At 44.6% G+C, this 26507-nt stretch overlaps 1 protein-coding gene across 9 annotated transcripts in view; it reads right to left on the reverse strand.

Annotated features, from left to right (window-relative positions):
• The window catches only part of LOC122971944 (C-terminal-binding protein 2), a 106994-nt gene that overhangs the window by 16318 nt on the left and 64169 nt on the right, over nt 1-26507 (reverse strand). For 7 of the 9 annotated variants that reach the window (XM_044338710.1, XM_044338707.1, XM_044338708.1 and 4 more), the window contains one exon: nt 2226-2380. In XM_044338710.1, the coding sequence (XP_044194645.1) occupies nt 2226-2380 (155 nt within the window). Of the gene's footprint in view, nt 1-2225; nt 2381-13048; nt 13205-25616; nt 25672-26507 lie in introns of those variants that run through there. The other 2 variants (XM_044338711.1, XM_044338712.1) reach the window with 2 other exon arrangements.

Here is a 26507-nt window from a genome sequence, read left to right on the forward strand (position 1 = left end):
GCATGGGCAATTAAGCTTTTTTTTTTTTTTTTTTTTTTTGAGGGGAAATCCACTCTAAATGCAGTTTATTTTAATGGAAACTCTGACCTAATCTATATTCCCTTCTCCACTGTAACCAAAGCCTTGCTGGTTTTAACATTATCATTTGTGATGATGCCTGAGCTTTTCTGATACAGCGACGAGGCCTCCCGTTTTTGGCCGGGCTGAGCGTGAGAGAGAGAGTATACTATGGCGAAGGAGTTTTGATTTGGTGATAGACGTACTTTACAGTCTGTATGTGTGTGTGTGTGCGTGTGTTTGACTCCGCGGCTTACTGGGGAGGGATTTTATGGCTATGAGGTCATCCCACTAGAGAGCAGGGTGGATGTAGTGGCAATGAGAGCTGGTTGTAACACTGAAAACAGACTCCACCTGGCAAGGGAAGATGTCAAAATGTTGCTTCTTAGCACTATTTAACACTTCTTGAAGGGTGACACGGTCAGTATTAAGCAACACGGCAAAAGCATTAAACACTGCAGAGCGACACCACAAAATACTGTGGAGTATGTTGTCAAGAGAAAGATATGATCTTTTATTGATTGCACCCTTTTGAATCCACTTCAGCAATGAAGCAGTGATGCAAGTAAAAGGGAGGACAGTTTTTAAAAAATGAGATTCTTTGTGAGAATGAGGCTGACATGGCAAATTAAAGCTTAAATTATAAAAAAAAAAAAACAATGTTACATGCCAATATGGAGCTGTAATCTTAACTACTGCAGTGCTGAAACACTTAGTTAACTATATCTTTGATTTGTTGTTTAAGTCATTTTTCTGCCAAAAACATTCTCTGCTTACAGCTTTTGAAATGATAATTTGCTGTTTTTAAATGACTGTAAATTGAATATTTTTGGATTTTGGAGTGTTAGTTGGACAAAACAATTAATTTAAAGATGTCAGCTTGATCTCTCTGATCTTGTAATTGTTATCAATTTCTGATATTTTTATAGACTATATAATTGCTGTACACATTGCTTACGTAAATGGTCATTAGGTGCAGCCCTGATCTTACTGCCACAATTGGATGAACAGTCAGGCAGTGTTAAATGTGATAGGCCAATCTTGTCTCTATGCCACATGGGCTATCATCCAACCTTTACAAGCTGCATGTGACTATGAGACACGATGACTGCGAGAGAGAGAGACGAGGGATCGTCGACCTTGGACGATGATGTTGGAGCGCAGGTGCTATGTGCAGGATTTGGTCTCCCTAAAGTGGTGCTGTAACTTGATCTTGATCAGTATTCGCCTGTGTGTTTCATCATGCCCCTATCACCCGAGAAATACGGGATTACCGGGTAGAGGACCTGACATAACCTCAGGCCACTTTCATATTCCACCCTTGACCACCCTTTGCGATGACTTTCTGTGTTGTCTGGCGAGGATGGAGGCGAGTGCGGCAGCTGGTGTCTGGCCTGACAACATCATACTGAAACTCTCTGAGTTATCAGCACTGCATCTCCGCATACACGCCGCAGAAAGAAGAGATTGGACATTTTCAATCTACACCGCCCCTCTGGGTATCTAGACTGCAAGTTATTACGGTGAACTGCTGAATATGCTGGCGAGGTGAACATTACAATCATGTTTTTCCTGATAAGGCAGCGTTAAAACAAACAAAAAGCTACCCGCTCCCCCTCTTCTCCTCACCGCCCAAGGTCTTTGATTGAATTGATCTCTATGCAAATGCCTCTTTTTTAATATGTCCCATTTTCATAAAAACAGCGAGAGGAAAGATGTAGCAGCCCTCACTCCGTCTGCAGATGGAGAGATAGCACTTCGGTGATACCCATCTCCATGGCCATATATTGTTTTGCAGCCACGGTGCTGCATAAAAAGCAATAAAGAGCCTCTACAAGCCAATGTAATTACATTGCATCCCCGCCATACAAGACTCACTATTAGAACAATGGCACTGATGTAGGCATCACACTCTGTGCCACAAAGTGATATTAAATCATAATGAAGCCACTATATTTTAACTGGCGAGTGCGTATGGGGCCAATATAACACACTACACATATCAGCACTGTGATAGGAAAAGAGAGACGCAGACATGATTGAGTGGCAGACTCTATTTCTCCATCAACTTTCTGCTGCTCTGATGTTGAGCAGAGTGAAAGTGAAGTGCACTGTGTGTGTGTGTGTGTGTGTCAGCTTGTGTGTATGTGTGTGTGTGTGTTTTCTACCTTCTCGTGGATCTCCTGTGTTGACTGAGCGTCACAGAAGGCGACAGTCGCCAAGTCTTTAAGGATGGGCATCTCCACGGTGCAGTCGCGCCCGTCCAGCAGCGCCACCAGGGGGCGCGGATGCATTGGCCCGTTCATGATTTGGGGCCGAATACCTGAAGAGACAGGTGGAGAGAGAGAAGGGAAGGTTAATTTCGGGGCAAGAGGGTATTTGTTTCATCGACTGTAGACCCTTGACACCCGTAGAGGCTGCTTGTGATCTTTGTCATCACTGAGCTTTAAGTTGGATCACCCAAATTACAAAAAGAACTACTTTCGACAGAAGAAATAGTCCCTATGAAAACTGTTTACATATCTTTGGATTATTCTGACACACTCCTGTTGAGTTTGTCAAATGTCAGATTTTCGTTGTACTGCAGTTGCGACACAAGTGGATATCTCAAAACCCTGGCACATAAAACAAAAACAAGCTGCATGGCTAGACACCTCTAACTTTGACTGATAAAATATATTGTTTTATAATCTTTATCTTGCTGCATTCATGACACAGTAAAGTCGAGATAATAGTAGAGAGATAATCATGAAGGGCATTAAAAACAGATGACACACAAATAAAATACATAATGAAAACACAAATATGCCAAAGTTGTACTGAAGAAACACCAAATTTACAGAGAATAAAATGACAATACTGAAGTCAAATTATTAGTCTAACAATCACCGTGTGACACTCTCCTGCCAGCTGGAGTCAATTCAACGCTGTTTACTTGAATAATAAAAGACTCAGATGATAACTACCTGCTGTGCGAGCGCGTGTGTGTGCACATGCGTTCGCTTGTGTGTGCACATGTGCTGATTAGGATATAGTAGGAAGCAGGGCTTCTCCGAACTAACAAGCGTTGCTCAATAAATCAATGTACCTACTCAAGACTGGATTAGACCACAGCTTCACTCGCAGAAATCCTCTTCGGTATCATGACTCCCAAACACTTAGATCACATACACAAATCTACACATACACAGATACGTGAATGCAGGCAGACGAGAATATACAACACGCTGTATGCAGGTGCACTCACACAGGCACTCTATCATACCAAGAGGAACATATTCCCTTGTGTGTACATATGACAACTGCACTCTAACGCACACGCGCTGTAGTTCTTCTCATTTCTCAGTTCAAAGAAGAGGATCCTACATTTTCATGATATGAGTGGAACCAGCAGCTGTGGAATAGAAGAAGAAGAAGAAGAAAAAAAAAAACTGCACGCTACACCTTTAGAAATGAGTTTTGCTGCTGCCCTGCCTCAAAAGAGCCATGTATCATTGAAGGGGGGGAGAGCATCAGAGAGAACGCTACATGCCTGAAACAAACCCACAACCAACTCACATTCGCACTTCAGCGCACTTGACAAAGTGCGTGTCGCAATTCTGGTTTTGTCTCCGCTCGTCTCTTTCTCATTCCCTCTCGCCGCTTTCCTCACTTTAAGTGAAGAGAGCCGAGCTCCCCGGCGGGCCGACCTTCTCACACATCCCACTGAAGAAGACGTGTCGCGCTGAGAAGACAGACAATTACGAGCTCTGCTTCATACAATGTTAACAAGTGAGAGGCATCAATATTCATGCTGCTGAGCGGCGTGCGGCTCAGAAGCCAGCCAGTGGATGGATAGACCTTAGAAGGAAAGCAACTGTTCCCCGTTGAGTACCAGCACCCCAACACTGCACAGGTCATGATCCTCACTCACAGTCAGCGGCTATGGATTTGTCCAAGCTGACAAAACAGGCCAAAAGTCACTCCAGACAAGACCTACAACAGCAAGATCCCCTGTGGATGTTGCTGTGTGATGTCATGACATCAATTTCTTATCTGGTATTTTCTTGCTCTCCTCTGGTTTGCTGCTAAGATCTGTATCTGGATGCTTAGGTGTGACCTCATTCTGTGCGTGTGTGAGTGTGCATGCAGGTGTGTGCATCTGTGTGCTCTTATCCTGAAGATTACGATGACGTCAGACTCCGGGATCGAGATAAGGAGCAGGGTGGAGGAAGGGAAAAAGGAGAGTAGAGGAGAGGAGAGGTGGGACGTGCTCTGTGGGATTACAGCAGCAGAGGAGGCTGATTAGGGGGGGATAAAGTTGAGATTAGGAGATTTAAGATTGAGAAAGTTTTGTGTGTGTGTGTGTGGCCGTGGCACAAACAGGCACACACAGCAGGAAGACAAACAGGTGGGAGGGGGAGGGAGAAAAAACCGTGAGACAGAGGAGAGTGAAATTAACACGTAAAACGAGCACGCATGAAAACACACTAAACACTGCCTGTTAGCCTAAAGAGCTCCCGTGAGACTTATCAGAGAAGAAGAAGAAGAGGAAGATGAAAGGAGGAAAAGAGAGCACACATAAACGACAGGAGAGACGCGGAGAAAGCCCAGCTGACAGAAAGTGAGCAGTCCAGCAGCGCAGTCTCTCAGGGCAGGGGGAGGATCGGCGCGGAGGTGTCATCTCCCCGTGCCTTCCGCCTGTTGTCATGGTGATCACTTAACAGGCTTTGGCTGCCAGTTTTAATGCACTTTATTTTTGGCACCGCTGGCATCTGCACCGAGAGTTGAGGTCGGAGGCGCAAACGCCCGTATCCTCCTCGCACTCGCGGTGCAAAGGGCGGAGGAGATGTTTTCTCTCCTGACAGACAGACAGACAGCCGCCCCCCCCTCCTCCTCCTCCTCCTCCTCCTCCTCCTCCTCACCCATCACCACCATCACGTCCCTTCCATGCCCACTTATCACACTCCCTGTTCAAGACGGGTGACATGACGGCTGGAAAGGTGAGGCGTGGCGACTCGGCTGTCTGGGCCACATCTGCAACTGACAGCACGTTGAATATTAATGGAGGCAGCTGGTAAAGACTGGGTGGTGATGACCGAGACCATTACAGCAAACTGATGAGAGCGTGTGAGAGAACTCCTGCATTTAGCACCTGACAGCATCTATAAATATAGTGGTGCTGAAAAGAGTACAGAAATTTAATTATCAACAATTTTGATAATGAACACGTTTTTAAATAATTAATGAAGGAAAAATGCAAAACATTGAAACATGAATTGCAGCTCGTCTTTGTTTTAAATCACTGTAAATTGAATATCTTTGAATATCATTAGGTCAACGTGGATTTGTGTAAGATGACGTTTGACGTAACCGCAGCTCGGATCTGCTAAGTTTAAATCTCCAGGTCACAATTTCGTGTGCAAGATCAAAAACTCTTGACTCGGGAAGAAAACAAGGAATCCTGCACACTGTCCATCACTTGTCCTCGCTATATCAACAATGTTTCAGTCCTCACACCTTCATCAGGTAACAGTCATGACAAAAACACCACTGATCTTTACATGATGAGAATAAGTGATGGACGCTGTGAAGGATACTTTGCTTTCTTTACAAATTTAAAGCTGCACTACTCGATTCCTGACCACTAGGGGGCAGAAAAAAAAACATTTAAACAAACTGACATAAAAAGCTCTGAACCGATATTATTATGACTAACATGTTATCCAACGGTTGCCAACATCCAAAGCAACATTAGCACTCATTTGGAGTCATGTTTAAGTCCACCTGATGAATGTTCACTCTCCTTTTAGCTCTGTTTTGGTCTCCTCCCGCTCTTGAGAAAAATATCTGGCTCTTTCAGCTAGTTGCTACCTTTGTCAGTTGTTGCTGGGCAGATAATGTGCACTGTTGGCTCAGACTTGATCGTAAATGTGCAATAAAACCAGAACAATGAGCTAAAAAGCTCAGTGGAGATGCAGAGTTGAGTGATTGCAGCGCTACGAGCAACCCCTTTCACATCACAGTCGTCTGATTAATATAAAAAATATTGATTCCTGCAGGTTTTGCGGCATGCAGGGCTCTCTTTGCCTCGCAGAAAAGACCTTAACACCTGTAACCTTCTCCCTGCTTCATCTAACCAGTAGTTACTTGTAGCTAACAGATTATAGACAGCAGTGGGTGTGCAGGTGAGAGAATGATGCAGCAGAGGAGAGGAGCGACTGGCAGGCTGCTGTGAACCCTCAGGCAGAAGTTAGACAGGCTGAACTCCATGAATCATCCACTAGGTTTCTCTTTCTCTCTCTGACCTTTCAGTCTCTTCCCCTTTCAATCTCCCTCTCACCGTCTCTTCCTCCGTTACATTTCACCATATCGTCTGTGGTGTGTTGTATTCTCCTGGATCTCTCCCTGTATGATAGCATCTTCTGACAGCTTCTCTTTTCTGCTGATGTCTACCTCTGTATCTCTGTTTGCTCAACATATATCTGCTTCTCCTTCCTTTATCTCGCTTTCCACGTAAATTTCTTCCTCACCTCGGTTATCATTCCTCAGCTGTCTTCCAGTAATCACTGCCCCTCCTTTCTCTGTCGTCCTTTCCTCTCAACTGTCATTCTTTCTCATCCCTTTTTTTTTTTTTTTTATCATTTTCACTCACTATTTATCAAAATCTCCCCTTTCCCTCTTGTTCTCTCTTTCTTTATCTCTGTCTTGCTAGGAGCCAGAGTATGTATTTGTGTGTGTGTGTGTGTGTGTGTGTGTGTGTGTGTGTGTGTGTGTGTGTCTCTTCCTGTGTGACAGATTGATTCTCACTCTGCTGATTTTGATGGAGAGGAGATAATGTATTCGGGCAGAGGAAGCAGGGAGGTGACAGGCAACAATCCACCTGTGGTAAACTGACAGCATGTACATCAAACCAGTCGCAACCAGAACCTCTGGGTCTGGCACCTGCATAATACCTCCACACCCGGTTCTGATAAGTGACGCATTTATGACAATCCTCTCAGCACCTTTTCCTTTCAGCATGCTTGTGATTCTTGAATAGTATCTAATATACAATACTCTAGTAACAATGTGCTGCATATGATCATCTAGATTATTAAATATACAGTACAATTATTTTTTTAACTGTGTTACATAAAACATCTAGAAATCATAGTTAATAAACTGCAATAGCTTGTATAAATATCATAAACAAATGATATTGTAAGTCGATTACTAACCTGGCAGGTCTGTTAGATTTTTGGCATGACTGGAGATGATAACATCAGTTGGGAGTGATATTCTTTAGGCCTTTTACTCGTTTCACTGACAATTTGCAGGTTAAAAAAAAGGTTAAAACTGATCTAAATCTGCTTCTTTCAGATATTCAGGTTACATGTAATCATTGTTTCAACAGCATTTCAATGACTATATATTTCAGTGTGATGCAGGTCGTAACTACACGTTGAAATATAATATTTCCAAAAAAGGAAACTGTTTTATGTGAGCAATACTTTTTTGTATTTTTTTCAAATTGTGGTTGAAAAGAGTGAAAAACTTAAATAATAACGCTCCCAACCAATGTTATCACCTTAAAGGGGATGTATCATGCACATTTCCAGGTCTATATTTATATTCTGGGGCTCTACTGGAATATCTTTGCATGATTTATAGTTCAAAAAACTTCTTATTTATCTTATACTGGTCCTTTATGCAGTCCCTGAGTTCAGCCTCTGTCTGAAACAGGCTGTTATAGCTCCTGTCTCTTTAAGGCCTTTCTCTCGATGAACCCACTCTGTTCTGATTGGCCAGCAGACTACGTAAACAAACAGCAGTACTAGGATTTCACTTCTTTTTCTTGTTCTTTACTCGAAATGGAGACTTCTCAAATACATCCATACATGTTCATGCCCGAATCCCATCAGAAATACGCGAGTGGACGTTGCCAACAACCCATGAAACAACCTTAGTGACAAAAGTTATGGAACTGACGGTCGTTTGTGGACACGTGCAAACAATCTGAGGAGGATGCAGAGGTAACATTGCAAAAGCAGCATTCAGAGCAGGCTGAAGCCCTGGCTTTTGACTTGCAGGGGGCATTTCACATACGCTAACCTCATGTTTTGGACCTTTGACCATCTAACAGCAACATATAACAGCATAAAAATAACAGAAAAATCACAAAAGCATGGTACGTCCCCTCTAAGGAAAGGCAAAGTATTCAGCAGAAACTGTTGTTTGAGTTTTAGCTACTGCATCTTTAAATGTGTTTACCTTTTATCTCAGTGATTTTAACTCCATCTGCATGGTTCCAATCTCACAGGTCTTTCAACAAAGCACAGAAATGAATAAATATCAAAAACACATTCGTACTGCATGGAAATAAGCTTTCACCCCCACCGTGACAAACGCTGTCTCAGCTCTCTTGTTTTAACGGTGTTGTAACAGCTCATTCAGGGGGAATAGGCAGAAATAAAACAGGGTGTTCAGCAGGGCTGCCATTGTTTCCCGCAAGCTCCTGTGCTGCCGCCTGGTCTACAGCAGCCGCTGGCCGCCTGACTGAGAACAGCCGGAGATTCAAAACTGAGCCATGTAGCGAGCAGAGACAAGAGCAGGACGTATACTCACATACAGTGCATCAAATGTCAACAAATGTTATCACCGAGGGTAGGGGTGGGGTTTGTGGAGTGTTGGGGGTCATGTCGGAACTACGGGAGGCAAAGTGCTCTTAATTTCACTCCTCCATTAATTAATGCCTCTCATTTCCTTTCGTCTGTGTTCTCGCTTCCTCTGCTTGTTGCTAAACTGTTGCCAGGCCAGTGTGTGTGTGTGTGTGTGTGTGTGTGTGTGATTTGGGAAGAGTAAATTTTCACGGAGGGAGGCAGCTGTCGTGGAATAAATGCATGTAACACACATTCACACACATACACCACCCGCTGCTGTATCTTGTTCTGTGTAATGATATACCAGGGCTTGACATTCACTTTTTGAGGAACTAAATTTACCTTTCACTTGTCCAAGCACACAAAAGTCACTTGTCCTGGTAGAAATGAAACATTACAGAAGCTAAAGACACGCTAACTTCAGTTTCACTTGGACTCTAATGCTGGTTTTCAACATCTGTGATGTGAAAACCTCAGATTTCCACACAGTTAGAGAAGTAAAATGCGTGCGTCCTGGTATTAGTCCAGCTATAAAATATAAGCGCATCACGCAGCGTTTCTCCTGCCAGGCTGCTGACAGCACTGTCAGCTGAAGAGTCAAGCACACTGGGCGGTAGAGGAGGTTGTACAAGTGTCTGGTTCAAAGGTAGTTTGGCCAACTTTGCTATTTTATTATTATATAACTGTTAGTCATTCACATTTACATTGATCAAGGTTAAACATGAAATATAAATGTGATAATATTACAGTGAGTAGGTTCTACTGATAAATGTGTGCCAGACTCACTGACAGTTACAATGACTGGAGGAATTAATGCAGTGTAGCGGTGCTGAGCAAAACTCAGGAGAGACTCAGCGGCCAAACATTTCTCTGTTTTCTGTTTAGGAGCAGCTGAGATTGTCACTAAAATGAGAATAGTTGGTCCACCTATTAAGTGAGCCTGGTCAGGTTAGGCTAACCTATCATCATACTCTCTGCTCCGGTCACCGGCCTCACCATCACTACACACTCTCTTTCTCCCTCAACTGCAAACTCACTACTACGCACTGAGCTATCCCATTCTGAGTTGGACATACTGCAGGGAAAAAATGCATTCGCTTCAAATCGGTATCCTGAATGTATTCCTCTTAACTTTATTCATTTAACCCTGATATATTCCCACGTTTCTGTCAGATCTAGGGCTGCTACTAATGATTCTCTTCGTTAGCGATTAATCAGCTTTTCTCTTCATCAATTCGTTGATTGGTCTAAAAACATTTTTTAAAAATAACGACAACTCCATGTCACAAGTTGTCAGAGCTCAAGGTGACGTTTGCTTAATTAGTCTGACCGATAATCCAAAAGTGTTCAATTTACGGATGACATGATGATCAGTGATTATAATTCTCTACTGACCAATTAATCAGTAAATTCAATAATCGTTTCAGCCTAAAACAAGCCACATCTCACCGATCTCTCTGTACTTGACACTAATTATTACACTCCTAACGACATAACTTTCTAATATGTTTGTTCTATAGATTTATTATATGTATCATCTTTAGCAACACAAGTATGACTTTAAATCATACTGGTATGATAGCTATGTTGTAGAAGAATAAAAGTACCAAATGGTAATTTCTAAAGGAACCTTCTCTACTTCCTAAAAGCTTAGAGAGGTTTATCAGGTGGGTTTCATGAAGAAAAAAGGCCTTGAAATTATTCAACAAAATGAGTATCTTGGCAAGTGCTAGCCATTATGTTACTAAAATCTTTTCAAGTCCCTGTAATAAAAGGTGTTGAGCTCAGTTAGCAGTCTAAAAACAGCCCATTTTTCTCAATCAGAACGCACAACAGTCGTCAAAAATGGGAACTGGGTCACAAAGAAAATTATTTTGGAAATCTAGGTCTCCAGTGAAAAGGCTTATAACCACTTGATGTAGATTACTAGCTTTTATGAGATCATACTTCTCTTGCCCAATCTCTCTCTCTCAGTCATCAGTACTTTAATTCTAATCATTCCTGTAGACAAATACTTGTGGAACCCGAACTCAGCCTGGGCTGGAGGCTGCAGTGCCTGAGCCAGCAACACTTAGTCAGAGTCTGGCAGCGGGACGCAGCAGAGTGGCGCACCGGGAGATGAGGCCAGAGTTTCCATTATGTGGTGAAGGGAGCTGGGACTCTCTTCCTACCGCTGGCCTCTGCTGCTGGTGTTATGTTGCCTCCATGAGGGGAAGAGGGACCAGAAAGGAAGAGAGTAACGCAGTTGTGTTGTGGTCACAAAAGGAGGAAAAAGAAAAAAAAAACACAGAAGAAAAGAGCGAAGACAAGAGAGAAGAGAAGTCCACTTTAGCGGTAATGGGAGACCAGACAAGCTCTCCATCATACTATCATCATCTGCTACCACTGGTTACCTAGCAACCCCAAGCCGCTGTTTGCAGGTGGCTCCTTCTTGACAACAAGGTTGGGTGGGGGTTGCTGCTGCTGACCGCCAACAGTTGCGGCCATTTACTGTGCCACCCTGAGCAGCACTGTGCTGAAACATAATCCACAGGCCCTCCCTGGCTGACAAAGGCAGCCCATCAAAACAGAAGGAGGCTGTGTGCGGATGGAGGAGCACATGCCCATGAAGGGCTAGTGGGGTTATGATATGGCCTGTGCATTGTGTGTAGGGATGAGTTTGGATCTGGTCCCAGATTGACAAAATAGCTGAATTCACTAACAAATTTCTAATAGAATTAAAGAACATTGTACAAAACATTCAAGTGCCAGGTCTCTCATATTTAACCGGCACTGAACGCCATTTTTTGCAGTCGCTGGCAGTAGATGATATCAGCTATAGCTAATTAACGATAATTCTCCAAGTAACTTGCCCAAAGGCCAAACTACAACTTGGCTTGCTCTCTGAAAAAAAAACATTCACTCTACATATGCAAGTAAATTATGTGATTTTGCAGTTCAGCAGTAGAAAGAGTGGTGGCTTTTCTCTAGTCATCTCGCTGATTGCGTCATTATGTCAGTAGTCTCGATTTACCAGGTAAACCATTAACATCAGAAATTTCAGCTCATCAACTTAACAGCGCTGAATTGTGGCCTCCAGTATTGAGAAAAAGTAGCCTGAGAAAAAGAGAGTGTGCAAAAGTATGTAGGGCTGCACCAAAAACTACATAGGTTCAATACAGGATTTAAAAGGATTCTGATTCACAAAGCAGATTGGATACTGGATTCAGATTTGATAAAAATGCTTTCAAAGCTCAGTCTGTGTGCAAAGTGTGTGTGTGTGTGTGCAAACTGTGCTCAGGCACAAGTTGCAAAAGCAAAGTCAGATCTGCACTAAAACATGGACAAAACAGGAATGCACTTGCATGGATGTGGCAACAAATGAATAGAAACCCACACACACAACCTTGGATGACTGCCAGGAGCTTGACTGTGGAGTAACGGAGAAGCTTGGCATAATGCACAGATGTGCAGTTGGGTCAAACAACACTTTGTTTCCCTTGCTGGAGTTTCCTCCCTTCTCATATGGAACTTTGCCAGAGTCTGTACTTCTGGTTTACTGACGCTGAATTACTCATTTACTACTTTCCTCCCTCTCACACACACAACCTGCCATAAACACACACACGGACCCTTCATCTGCCTGTGACAGCGCGAGGTCACTGCATGAGTTCTAGTGGGTGAAGAGAGGGGGTGAAGGAGGTGGTGGTGGAGGGGGTGGGTGGGTATAAGCACCCTTTGTTGGCAGCCTTCTCCCTGCCCTTCCCTCCGTTCACTTCCCCAAAAGTAGCACACAAAGGCCACTTGTCCTGCGCTGCCAGTGCCCCACCCCTGTCACCACCCGGCTGCCCGCCACACCAATCCATCCCCTGCCAAGAAAATGAGCGCACGCCTGTTTTAAATGGTACCCTCTGTGTGACTGGGTGGGCCGGGCCCACACCCCACCACGGGACAAAAGCGGGTGTCAACAGCATCCATGGCACAACCATGCTGGAGCTCCTGTCCCCTCCCCTCTCTCTCTCTCTCCCTCTCTCTTTTTCCCGCTCTTTTATTCTTCGGTGTTGCCCTGAGCTACGGAGCTGCGCTCGGAGCCCGAAACCACAGAGGAAGCGAAAACATGAAGCAAAGTGCAGCGGCACAGGACGGGCGGACCTCGAAATGACAACACTGTTGGACTACTTGCCTGCCTTTACTGACCGCACAACACACACATGCACACACCCACACACACACACACACACACACGCTCTCCTTCTCCCCTCCTCTTATCCACACCCCCCCTCCCCACCCCTCCATCTCCATCCCTCCCCATCCAGCTACCTCCCTCCCACCTCCCACATGCCAGACTTTATTAGACATCCAGAAAAGAAAACGGGAAACATGCTGCTTGCCTGGAAAATGTTGTCTCCACATTCTTCGGCTTAAAAACTACACATCGCAGCAAAAACAGAAGGCGAGCGGAGAGGGAAAAATAGCAAAAAAAACACAAAAAAGGGAAGTGGAAAACCTTCCGCAATAATCCAAGGAGGGTACCCCCCCTCTTCTTCTTCTTCTTCTCCTCCTCCTCCTCCTCCTCCTCCTCCTTCACTCCTTCAACCCCCCCTTCCCCCCTCCCCCGGAGTTGCTCGTCTTGGTCTGGCCCTGTTGGCGAGGGGAAGGGGTTTTTGCAGAGCGCGCTCTAACTAAGCCCCCGGCTGCATCATCTTCAGTCCATGCCTTTGAGGGCTGGGAGAAAAGCACCATAGACCCGCGGCGTCCTTATGTGCACACACGCACACACGCGCGCACACACGCACACAGCGATGTGCAGGCTGGTGATCGGATGGTAGCGGGTTGGAGAAGGCGGGGGGAAGACGCTTTTGTCCTTTTTTTTTTTTTAATCTCCCAGGAAGAAAAGGCTGCGGTCTGGGAGCGCGATGGCTGGAAACTCTCTCTGCCGCTTCCTCTGCTGTCAGCTGCGCAACATCTATTCACTGTGCATTTCTCTCTCTCTCTCTCTCTATGTCTCTCTCTCTCTCTCTCTCTTTAGCTCTTTTCTCCTGCCTTTGTCTTAGCTGATAATAAACCAGGAGGGGCAGAAAAAAGATCTCGCGGCAGGAAAAAAAAAAAAAATCTGTCTAAATCAAAAGTGCCAGCTCGAACATGCGGAGCTGAGCTCTCTGGGCTCGCACAATTTACTCCCCGGCTGCGATCACTTCATAGGATCCGCACACATAACACACTCGAGCACAATCCCTCCTCCCTTTTTTCCCTCCTCCTCCTTTTTCTTCTCCCCTTTTTTATGTTTTATTTCTGATCTGGACTCCACTGTGTTTTAAGAACGCCTGCCCCCTTTTTTTCCCCCCTCACTCACACACACACACTCACACACACACACACACACTCTCTCTTGCTTTCGTTTGCTCATACTCTCACCTCCCTCTCCCTCCCGATTATTTGGTTTCCTCTGCTTTTCCACTTTCATCTAGACCTCAACAACCCCCCCCCCCCCCTCCTCCTCCTCCTCACCTCGAATCACCACACACACACACACACACACACACACACACACATACTAAATCACAACCTCACCCCACCCTGGCATTTTTGCGGGTTACCGGGAAGAGACTGGAATAGTGACATACAGACTCACACTCCCCTCCCCACACTCAGAATATCCAATACACACACTGAAACACATATGCACACACACGCACTTTAAACCAGAAGAACAATGCAACATTCAAGTCACTCCAGTAATAACATTACAGCTGTAGAGTTGGCTGTTTTTCGCACCATCAGGGAAGTCATCAGAGCTGAGTGTGTTAAGTTCACAGTTTGGTCCCTGGAGGGAAGAGGAGGGAGGGGAGCGAACTGACAGATCGCTCTGCTGAATGACTGTGAGGACGAGCGGCTGAAAACACCCTGTTTAGAATAACAATGTAACCGGAGCCTCCCTGCAACTCTGCAGCGTTGCCAGAGCACAGCGACGCACATACACATAAATGCACACACACACACACACACACACACCTCACCGGCTGCATGACAGGCGCGACCAAAAGACAAAGAGCCCGGCACGGTCACACGCCAAAACCGATTATCACTGACAGTAAAGTGGAAAGGTGGAACGGCCCGAGCAGTTTTTGGCTCAGAGGGTGGGTGGATGTGTCCATCCCAGTGTGAAGCCACTTTTCTTCTTTGTGCAGAATAATTGTGTGTATCTACTTCATGTGTGTGTGTTTTTTTTTTTTTTGTGTATGTGTGTGTGTGTTTAGGTGACTATCAGGGCTGTTGTTTCTCAGCAGTGAAAGCCCAACAAGCGGAGACACGGTGTGTCAGCCGAGCCGCCGTCTGTAGCAATGACACATCTGAGGGAGTGTGACCATCAAAGGCAGCAGCCCCCACTTCCTGCCAGCCGGCCAGACACACACACACACACACACACACACACACACTCTTGATGGAGTGTGGGGATACGGCTGCCCCTCTGATCTTTCTCTCTTCAATAACATTAGAGGATGTGCGGGGGGGGGGGAAGAGGCTGACTTACAGCAATATGTTAATATGGAACGTGGCAGATCACAGCTTCTCAAAAGACAGAGCCACTCTGCGAGGTTGGGGATATATTAAGAAGAAAAAGAAAGGCAGGGTGTATCGGAGAACACCAGAGCTTTCATGAATGGACACTGATGACTGCCAACTCCACAGGTCAAAAGGCCAAATAGTATTGAGCTGCGACGTAAGCTCTTAAAGATTATATCTGATCACAGCAGCTCGGTCCACAGGTATCATTTTGAAAGTTTTTGGGGGTTTTTACTGCAGCCTCAAATCAGTGTTTCCCCTATATTCATTCTGCAGCAGAATTATGAGCACCGCTGCTAAAATTTCACGCCATCATTAATATCAATGGGCTACTAATGATTTCCCCTCGCACACTGTGTGAGCATGATAACACCCTACGTTATCGTGGAAATGTCTTGAGTCATTAACCGATGCATCAAATCCCAGAATCCTCCCTCTCTTCATTCTTCAAAGGACACCTATGTGAAAAGTACTGTTAGCATAGCTGCTTTAAGGAACAGGGAAGTGAGCAATATGTGTGTGTAGCGAGTGTGAGAGGGCGAGAGGCAGAAAAGTGACAGTGACTGCGAGCGGAGCAGAGGAACAGGTTAGCAATAAGTTGTCAATCTGGCAGTAAAGGTACAGTACAGGCAGCAGTGTGTCAGTTAATAAATGCTGCAGCTTCTCAACACCAAGAAAAGTCTCATCTGTTGTTTCTCCAATTACTGGAAAAGTAAAGGGGGTTACCCAGGAGTTAGTGACTGACCTTTAAGGTAGACAAGCTATTCTCAATTTAGTGTCAATCTCAGCCGTTCCTAAACAGAACAGAGAAATGTCTGGCTGCTGAGTCTCTCCCAAGTTTTGCTCCCGCCCCAAAGCACTCAACCTAGGGGAAACACTATTAATTTGTTATTTTGCAATACATCAAGGTAAAATAATTGTAAAATCTTGCAAATTTCGTGAGGTTAGGTTTCATTTGCACCAATTCTTGTGATAGCAAGGCTGCAGATTACTGGGGGGGACTGATAAGTTTCTTGCACCCGGAAGCTGACATGTCCAGAAAGATGCAGGTCTCAGTGGGAGACGTAGTTGGATGGAGGGGATACGTTTTGTGCAGCCACAGGCCTGGTGCAAACAGACAGCATTACGTTCCTGACTCCAGCAGTTGACGGGCATGTCATTACACGTTTGAAGGGGGTGAGTAAACACTAATGAGAACTGATTGGCACAGCAGGTCCTCCCCTCCACCCCCACCCCCCACCCCCCCCACCCCCACGCACAAACACACACTTCCTCTTTCAGATGGGGGAGCAGCCAGACTTTGTTCTAAACCAGCGCTGAAGGCTACATCTGTTCGCCCCCCAGCCACTGTTGCTATAAAGCAAAGCCACAACCTCACCTTTGAGCATGTGTATTTGCGCCCTGCACAACCTGATGCACAAACTAGTGCACGCATGTATACCTGCAATAAGACAAGATTATAGTCTCCACATTTGTTTTCTCCTGTCTTCTGTAATCTTTTTCCCATTACATCATGATTCACTGAGCTGTCATCATTTACTGTAAATGACAGTGGTCAGACTTTTCTTAGAGGAAAAAATTATATTTGGGTGCTTTAGGGTGCATGAGAACATAAAATATATTTACACCTAATGTATCTGCTCTTTTTAAGCAAAATATTTTTCTTCACAAAAAAGTAAAAAATCTGTAAGAATTAAAAAATTATGAGGCTTGACTCTACTACAGATCCAGATTTATAGGCAAAAGAGACAAAGTGAAGTTTTTCTTCTTTCTAAGAATAATTTACATTTTTAATTTCAAATTCAGAGTTAAAGAATTCAGAGTTCAGAGGAAACACTTCCATCGCCTTCCCGCTGCATGACTCCTTAAAGCCCTGACCTTTAGCACAGTGAGCCACATCAAGAGCAGTGGTCACGCTCTAGAAGACCCAACAAATGGCCCGAGCCTGCTTACAGTCTGTGTGGATTTACCGTTGAGAGGGAGCCCTCTTCTTTAACCAACCTAATTATACTGTAAGCGTCCTTTTCCTGTAAGCACTGACTCTTGGCTGCTGAGAGGAGGCTGGATGTAGAGGTCTGTTAAATCCCGCTAAAGCACTTAAAGGGATTTTAAGAAAGCGAATGGTAGAGCTGGCCAACCTGCCCGCCTGAGGACGAGCCTTCGGCTGACACCACATTATGACCAGAGGTTCAGGGGGTCCGTTACAGATGCTGGACTCGGGTCAGCGGGGGGTCCAGCTGTGCCCTAGAGAATACCCCTGTCAGCTTTAACAGACTCAAATCACATTTTATCATTTACCTTGGTGGTATTTTCCATATATATGCAGAGAGTTTTGGTTTGATCTGCTCTGACTTTAAGTTATCTGTCTCGTAAAAGTGTTGAGAGACTTTATAGTGAATAGTTTTCATTGGAACTCACTTCTACTGAGAACCAGTAGCTCCTGTATGAGTACTGCTGACACTGTCTTTTGTGGAGTAACCTCCATAGTATTGGAGTGGGGGCAGAAGTTTACAGCTGCAACAACAAAGTCAATTAATCGATCAACAGAAAACTTATCATTATCTATTTTGACAATCGATTAATCGTTTTGAGTCTTTTTTTTTTTTTAATTCTCTGGTTCCAGCTTCTTACATGAGAACACTTTCTTTTTAAGACCAAACAACTAATCGTTTAATTGAAAAAATAATTAATTAATCAATCATTTAAAAAATAATTGCAGCCCTAAAGAAGTAACAGGAGCAGATATCTGCATGACTACATATAAATAGGAGAAAATGAGAAAATGTTAATTTTTTTGGTAATTTGGGTGAAACAACCCTTTAATTTAAAGGCAAAAAACCCTTCAAACATCCTTATTTTTTTGTTGTTATTAAAACAGACACGCACTTAGATGTTAATAAGACAGCCAACAATTTCTACCCACTCCACACCTCATGCGCAGGGAATGAATGATGCAATGTAATCATAGCCAAAGGTCATGTTTGTTTGCTCAGCAACTTAGTCTGAGAGCTAAAACCTCCGAGGAAACAAACTGCGAGTGTATCCCACCGAAATATCAGGGGAGTTGCTCCTCTTAACATACAGTGTCTGTATAACATAGATACACACAGATAACAGGTTCATCCCCTTTTTCTCCATAAAAAACAGCCATAAATCCTCGGAGATTATTCTTGTCCTTTGTACTCAGTGACACTTCTTTTTGGGATTTGGGAGCAAGATGGCTGATCCTCAGTGGACTGGAGGGACATTCTCTGTATGAAAAGAGGCGGGAAAGAGAGAGGGAGGAAAAGAGAGCGGTAGTAATGTAGTTTTTGGTGACGCCAAGTTAATTTCCCCGTGGTGAATATTTATTTAGGAGGCCCAGGTTTATCCACTGAGACGCACCTGCCGTGGCTGCAGCAGCCAGGATAAATAACCCCCCCCCCCCCAGCCTCCAGACATGCACGCAGACACACACACACACACACACACACACACACAAGAGCCCCCACCCCCTTAACAGCGGTCCAGATAACAACCCTGAGTCAACACTGCCTCTCTGCTTTTGTTTTCTCTGCCTCCCCGCCTCTCTTCCTCTCGCACGATCCATTCCCTGCGGAACCGCAAGGACCAGGGCTGAAAAGATGTAGGGATGAGGGACAGAGAGATAGTGAAAGAGAAAGCGAGAGAGAGAGAGAGAGAGAGAGAGAGGAGGGCTAAATTATAGCATGGGAATGCAAATGAGTGTATTTTATTTGGGGGGAGCCAAGGAGGGCAGGCAGGCTTTATTTTCTAGGCAGGAACAGCCCCCCTGTGGCCTCTGGATCAGTTGCAGCAACAGCGAGGGGAAGAAAAGCGAACATTCTCACTGCCTTTTTACTTGGGGAGGAATAAAAAAAGAAATATAACAAATACAAAAGCCACAAATGTCTGAGGCTGGTGCAGTCATAAAATAAAATGATATTTTGCTACGCTTTCATGCCACCGCTGCCTCCTCCTCCCATCCTTCTTTCACTCGCTCCCTCCTGTGCCTCCTCCTCCTCCCACAACAGAGACACGCTAAAGTTGCTGAAATATGGGCACAAATCAGAGCCTGACCAAACACGCCACTGCCACCGCCTCCACCTCCACCTCCTCCCCCCCTTTTTTTTGGAAAAACAGATTGAGAGAGTGAACGTGTGCAAGAGGGGAAGGGACGAGGATGGAGGAAGCGGGTTGAGCCAGCTGCAGGTGGTCTCCAGATGTGGTGGCTCTGGGGACGGGCCACTCTGGCGCTGTTAAGGGCGACTCGTAACTCCCTCCTTCTCCCCCCCTTTTTCCTTCCATCGCTCCTCCTCCTCTTTCAGTGACAGGAGCCATCTGGCCTGGCAGAGAGAGAGTGGAGATGCAGCAGAGAGAGTCCCACCCTCCCAAGTGTGGCCCCTGCTTGCACGAGTAAATAAAACGCACACCATACACACACACACACAAAATACCTCCTGCTTTTCCCCCCCTGAAGCTGTCACATGGCTATTAACCCATCAAAGCTGTAGCCCAGCTGTGCTCCATTACGATAAATACACCAGGGTCGCGAGGTCTTGTCAACCAGGAGTCAGCCATCAGATACTATAAGGTGTCCACTTACAGCCTTTTAAAGCTCACTTTGCTTAAGAGTTACAGCTATTTTCATCATCAAAAATCCCCCCCCTCGTCTCTTCATCTCCCTCACCCTCTGGAAACTCCCACACACCTCTCGCATCCACCTCTCTACACCGCGGCAGATGATATTTCACACTTCCTCCGGTAGCAAAGACCCCTTCCCGATGACTCATCATACCCCCCCCTTCCCTCCCAAACTCACTGTAACCGGTCACACGATACGACACCTGGGACACCTGACACCTCCGAGCTACACCGTCGCCGCCCCACTTCCTGTATGTCATCGGCCGATGCGTTTCACTAAAGCTGAAGTGCAATTACCTTCATGTAACAGGATGTTCTCAAATAAGCGAAAAAGGAATGCAGACCTTAAAAAAAGACGTTTCCTGGAAGACAAATAATTCGACTTGTTTTATTCATAGGAAAATAAAATAGCACTCCCAACTCCAATTGTCAGTCATTACGACTCTGTTAAGAATAGTTTTGGAAAAGGTTAGCCAGTTAAACCCCTGGCTGCTTCCTGCAGGCGCATTTGGTCTTTGTACGGCTTGGGAATACTCTTAAAAGGATTCCTGGGTAATTGTCTATGCTGCAGTAGAAATTGGGAATGGAGGAAAATGGACTGTAATGACTGAAAAGGGTACAGGGTAGTGGTAACCATAATGGCCGATGAGTGCGACGCAGGGTCAGCGCTGTGCTGTTCTCTTAGATATTATTGAATGAATAAAACACTCCATGTCCTATTAGCATGTACAACATACAACACAGAGGAGGAGGGGGCTCGCCTCTTGAGTAGTTTTTATTTATTTTATTAATATCTTAGCATGTGCTCTCTGGCATACAGGAGGCTCTTTTAAGTATTTGTCCTTCAAGGAAACTGCATTCAGATAGCTTGTTAGGTAAATAAAAACACTAATGCTAGCAAATGGTGGAGGCAGAAATATTCCAATTATGGCAAAAATGTCCTTAAGATGTAATAAAACAAAAAAAAAAAAAGAGCTCAGCAGCATCAAGAATTTCTCCCCTTAATCCCTGCTGCTCATTTTATATGTTTTCACATGGGACATGTTCTGAGAGTCCCCGCTGTGTTTGTTGGCTGCTGAGCTGAATGAATGGCAACCAGTAGCATTGATTTGCAGTGCGAGCCGCAGATCAAACCGCAGGACAAAAGACTAGGCAGGAGGACAATGGACGAACACAGTGGGCCTCATGTGAGGGGGGGGTGGGGGGACGACAACCGGTCGATCGGGACGACCGCAACCGACCACAGGCGCACTGGTTCCAGGGAGGAACAAGCCTCACAACGCACGAAAAGAAAGGTTAGCGAATCAGCTGCTGCTGCTGCACAACGAGGTAGCCCAACTGTGGTGGTCAGAGGAACAAGTTCATCCAGGAGAAAAATATCCACAGGAACAAAGATGACTGTTCCACTTTCTTTTCATCTCCTCTCTTCTTCAATCTTTTTTTTCTTCATCCTCTCTGTTTTCCCCGTCTCCCTCCACCCGCCCCCTCTTCTCTGGCCACAGACCATGAAGAAAGTAAATATGTGCGTGAGGTAAAGTAATCGGTTAACCTTTGAAATACCCTGGCAATGAGATCTGCCGCTCTTTACTCTTTTCAGCGGCAAAAAAAAAAAAAAAGAAGAAGAGAAAGAAAGAAAGAAAAAAAAAAAAAAACACAAGGTTGGCCACCACTTCAGAAGGGATATTCAATATCCATGAGCTTTTTCATTTCACACTGATGAATAATTCAGGGTGACCTGCCCACCACTGAGTGAGAGAGAAAGAGGGGGAGGGAGACAAAAAAAAAAAAAAAAAAAAAAAGCCAGACTGGGGAGGTGTGCTGAGGTAGTTGTCTGTTTTAGTGGATGCAGCTGTTGCCGTTCGATATGCACAAAACCAATCTCCTCCCCAGCTGCCGCGCAGAGAGGAATAATATACAGCAGAATTGACGACAGATAATTGGGGAGATTATATCAAAGTGCTGCCATTCTTTCGGCGTAAGCAGTGAACACACATCGTACCAATCCTGTAAACAAAACAGCCAAGGGATGGGGAGAATGGTAGAATAAACATGATAATGCAATCTCCCCCGAAATAGCCGGAAGATTCTTCTCACAACTCATAATATGTCACACACACACACACACAAACACTCACTCAGGCACGTAAACACACAAACACACACACACACACACTTCTCATCTCCCCGTTAGCGCTTAGCAGTGACCTTTAGGCCTGTGGAGGAGCATGCGGGGACCAGTGTGACGGCAGCTAAATTCCAATCAGCTGGCCTCCAGTCATCACTATGCAATCTGAAATATTTGACTAAAAAATTCATAAGTAGCAGCTCCTTCCTTCAATTTGAATTTAAGATTTTTTTTCCAGTGCATTTTGGGGCTGTTTCAAATCTCAAATTCAAAAAAAAAAAAAAAGTTAAATTATGTTTCAGATCCTTCAGTGTGAATCTAGATTTATGAAATAAAATCATTTTAAGGATCTGCACTTACTAGTTCTTCAGAATTTTAGCTTCACAAAAGTTGTCCATAGCAAACTAATGGAAACTTGCTTATGATATGACCCACAAATAATTAAAAACCTATATGATTGAATGAAAAGTCAAGACCCACTGACAGTATCAATCAATATTAGACAATAGCAGCTGCTACAGTAGCTGAGAGTAAAATGTCTCGGTCCAGACTTTAGGCCCGATTTTGGACGGGGGAACGGTACTTCTGACCCTGCGCAGAGGTCAGCTGCCACTAACGTGCACACACACAAACTCAAACACTCAAGCTGTCACAAGCAGGGGGAGACCAGCTGTTCCTCATTCGCTCGAAGGCTCCGTTCCCTCCATGGGTTGGCTGGCTTCGCAGAAACCATTAATCCCTCTGTGAACGCAACCGATGGTTTGGAAAGATCAACCATGAGAAAAGAGCAAGGGAGGGGTGAGGGGTGGCGAGTGAGAGGCGATGGGGCTCGACAACACTTTTTTTTTTTTTCTCTTTCACTTGTTTTTTTTTTTTTTTTTCTGAGAAAAAACTACTGCAGTGGAAAAAAATATTTTCCTGGCCATATTTCCCCAGGGACACAAACAATACAGAGGCTGAGTGGAGATGGAGCAGCAGATAGTTCATGTAATATTTACCAGGTTCTCGGGAAACTGGAGACACATGACAGAAGGACTGTGCACAGATAAGACTGAGAGAATCTAGAGGTGAATAGTGACCATTTAACAGCACGGTCTTTACAGAGGATATACGACGCAGGAAGAAAGTTTTTCATAGTTTTGGATTTACGCTCATTGCACACAACTCTTCTTTAATTTGAAGAGTGTTTACGCACACATGGTGCAAACAGACTCATGGTGTTTTTTTGGACAATGCACCAGAACAATGACCCTAAACATACAGACAAGGCGTCCATTAAGTTTTTTTTTTAATGGCCACACAGTGGAGTGACAGACCAAGACAGTCTCATGATCTCATCTTAGCTGATAATTTGTTTCACTTGCTGAAGACCAGACTGAGGGCACAAAAAACCCGCAACAAGGGAACTGAGTGTTTGCTGATATCTGTGGTTCAGAGATTTCAAAACAGTCACTGACAGCAAAACCGAGACCAAATATTAAATATGATGCGAGTTTTTGTTAACTTGTCTGATCATATTCTGTCCTCTAAACCTGGGGGCTATGTAAACGAAGGGCTACAACTCTTACGCTGCTCATCTGCATGCACACACACAATATTAATACTAAGAGCAGCGGAGACCGACTATTATACAGTTACATTCCCTGTAATAACGCCCGGCCGATAACATGTGAGCCAAAACCTCCTGTCTGTCTCCACTCATTCATATCAGTGGGATTAGTGAGGATGACACAGACTCCCACTGACACGTGATGCCTGTATAGTAACATTCGCACACACAAACACACACATATCCATGCTAGCAGTCACACACACACACACACAGATGGCCAGTAGGATTTCCCCCACTCTAATTCTCAGCCTATTCCCAGACAGGTAACATAAGCCTTTGGCCCTCTACAATAACCCATTACTGCATCAACAACAACAAGTAAGGAAGGGATCAATATACAGCGCAGTCAGGAAGTATTAAGATAGTGATACATTGTGTGTTGTGTTGGCTCTGTACTCCAGCACATTGGATTTTAGATTAAAAAAATGACTGTTAAAGTGCTGACTTTCAGCTTTTTTATGGGAGCGTTTATATCCATATCAGATGAACTGTGTAGGACCTGTAGCCATTTTTTATATACAATCCAACGATTTTAGGTGACAAAAGATAATTGGGGAAGTTTAAAGTCATCATAATTGACATTTGATAAGAAGTCAATGACTGTCTGAAGTCTATAACCCACTGTCAGAAACAGTTGGATTGAGGTCAGATAACTTTTGAGGTCAGATAATAGACTCTCTGGCCATTAAAAACTCCTTAGTTTCATTGTCTTTATGTTCAGGATCATTGTCCTGCCACATTGTTCTAAAATTGGGGGAATATATATATAACAAGGGCCATGAGTCCTACACTGTTCACCCACTATTGAAGTGAAAACACCCTTCGAGCTGAGAGTCAGCATTTAAAACTCTTACTCATGGTTTAATTTCAAATCCTATGTGCTGGAGAAGAGTCAAACCAATGACATTCAGGATACAAACAACATAAAGGGGCAGTTCAAAGGAAGAAAGAGACAGATAAAGGAAACTTAAGGTCTTGTCCTCATGTCCTGCTGTCAGCTCTGTCACATCCAGCTGGCCTCAGATGAACACAAACACTTCCTGCTGCTGAGAGAGGGACATGACATCTGGGGTCTGTGTGTATGTGTGATAGTATAGTGGGGGGGGGGGGGGGGGGGGGGGGGGAGCAGTCATTGTGAGTCATCCATATATTAAAAGACACAAAAACTTTGGAGATGTGTCCTAAATTGAAGCACTTTGCCCTCACACAATCAAAACTGCACAGGAAGAAGGACACTGCCTTGTCTCTGATACACACACACAAAAAATACAGGCAAGTCCAGAAACAAAGTCTAAGGCCACACCGACACACAGGGAATGTTTTCTTTCCGATTAGCCAGTGGAAAACAGGCAGAAGTGCACACTGAAATCAATGTCAGACACCTGAACAAAGCAGTTTAGCCAAGGACAGCTGAGAGCACATTAGGCATGCATCCTCGTGGATGTCCTTCCAAATTCAGGCAGGGAAATTAAAATCCCATTCAGGCCCCCACGGGAGCCATGCACTGGAAGGTTACATAACTGTCAGCCGCAACAGTGATGGCTTCCTGTCAAAGAGAGGGAAAAAAAAAAAAAAAAAAAAAAAAAAAGGATCTGCCATGTTTTGCCTAACCTCTCAGGAAGCAACGAATACAACCTGGGCAGTGTCACCATGAGAACAGACTTATACAGGTGAATATGTCAACTGACATATCCCATATGGCTACAAGGGACTGTTGCCAATTTCTGTTCCCCCTCCATTGTGTAAGCTACAAGCCCCTCCCCCCCCCCCCCAAACACATCACCACCATCCCCACACAGCCTTCCTAATTCTCCAGCCTAGAAAAGTACAGCTGAAGATGTTCTGTGGATTATCTCCACAAGGAAACCACGTGCCGGCGTGTGTTGCAACATGCAAATGTCCACCTTAGTTAATCTACTGAGCACGCACACAATGCAGGCTACAAGCCAATTACGTCTCTAGTAGCAAGCAGGGTGGCTATTCCGCCTCACGTGACATTGAAGTTTGGTTTACCCACCTGTGCCGCTCTGTGGGATGCCACTGACAGACAACTCCATGGCCAATGCGAGCGCTGCAAGGAGCTCTCCCTACTTTGGTTGGAAGGGGAACTGTTGCAACTAAGCTCGACTCAACCGTTTAATGCCATTATTAACACTACTTACGGCTTTAGCCAACCAACACAGCGCCCAGCGGAGAGGAGTACACCAGCAGGGCCCTCCCACCTGCACCTTTTTACATTTACACCTTCACGTCTTTGCTTTCAAAACTCTGCTTTGAGAATAAATAAGAATTCAACAACATGGAAATGTGGACGCCTTCGACGACTATGCGCAAATATACACTTTGATGTAAGATGATAAAAAGAAGACTGGTTTGTATTGGAAGAGCTACCAATTTATTCAGTACGTGCAAAAGGAATAGCGTGTCAACCTTTCATCAATATGCATGTTTGAACATAAAACACCATGCATGCAATAAGAGAGGCTCTTCACTAGTGTACAAGAGCCTTTGCACAAAAAAATGAGAAGCAATCTCTTGAGATGTACACTGCTCAGAAAAAGAGAGAGAGAGAGAGAGAGGGAAAGTAAGTAAGAGAAATGTTTTCATTAAGTGCCCAGCAACATCTTATTATTTTCACTCAATTTTCTCCAGCTCCGAACTGCAAATGGGTACTCAAAAAAAAGGGTAATAAGTGCACAAAATAAATGTGCAACACCGCATGCAGGGCTTCACTTTTCCCCTTTCCTTAAATGTGAAGATTATCTATCTCTGATTACCACCGAAAACCTACGTTGCCTAGCAACACACAATTAAGAAGTATGCGATCGTCAGCAAGGGCTGCCCATTATCAGATGAAGTTACTGAAGCAACAAATGTCAGCTACATGCAAATTAGTTTGTTGTGCTAA

The sequence above is a fragment of the Thunnus albacares genome, chromosome 20, assembly GCF_914725855.1.
Source record: "Thunnus albacares chromosome 20, fThuAlb1.1, whole genome shotgun sequence".
NCBI classification, from domain to species: domain Eukaryota; kingdom Metazoa; phylum Chordata; class Actinopteri; order Scombriformes; family Scombridae; genus Thunnus; species Thunnus albacares.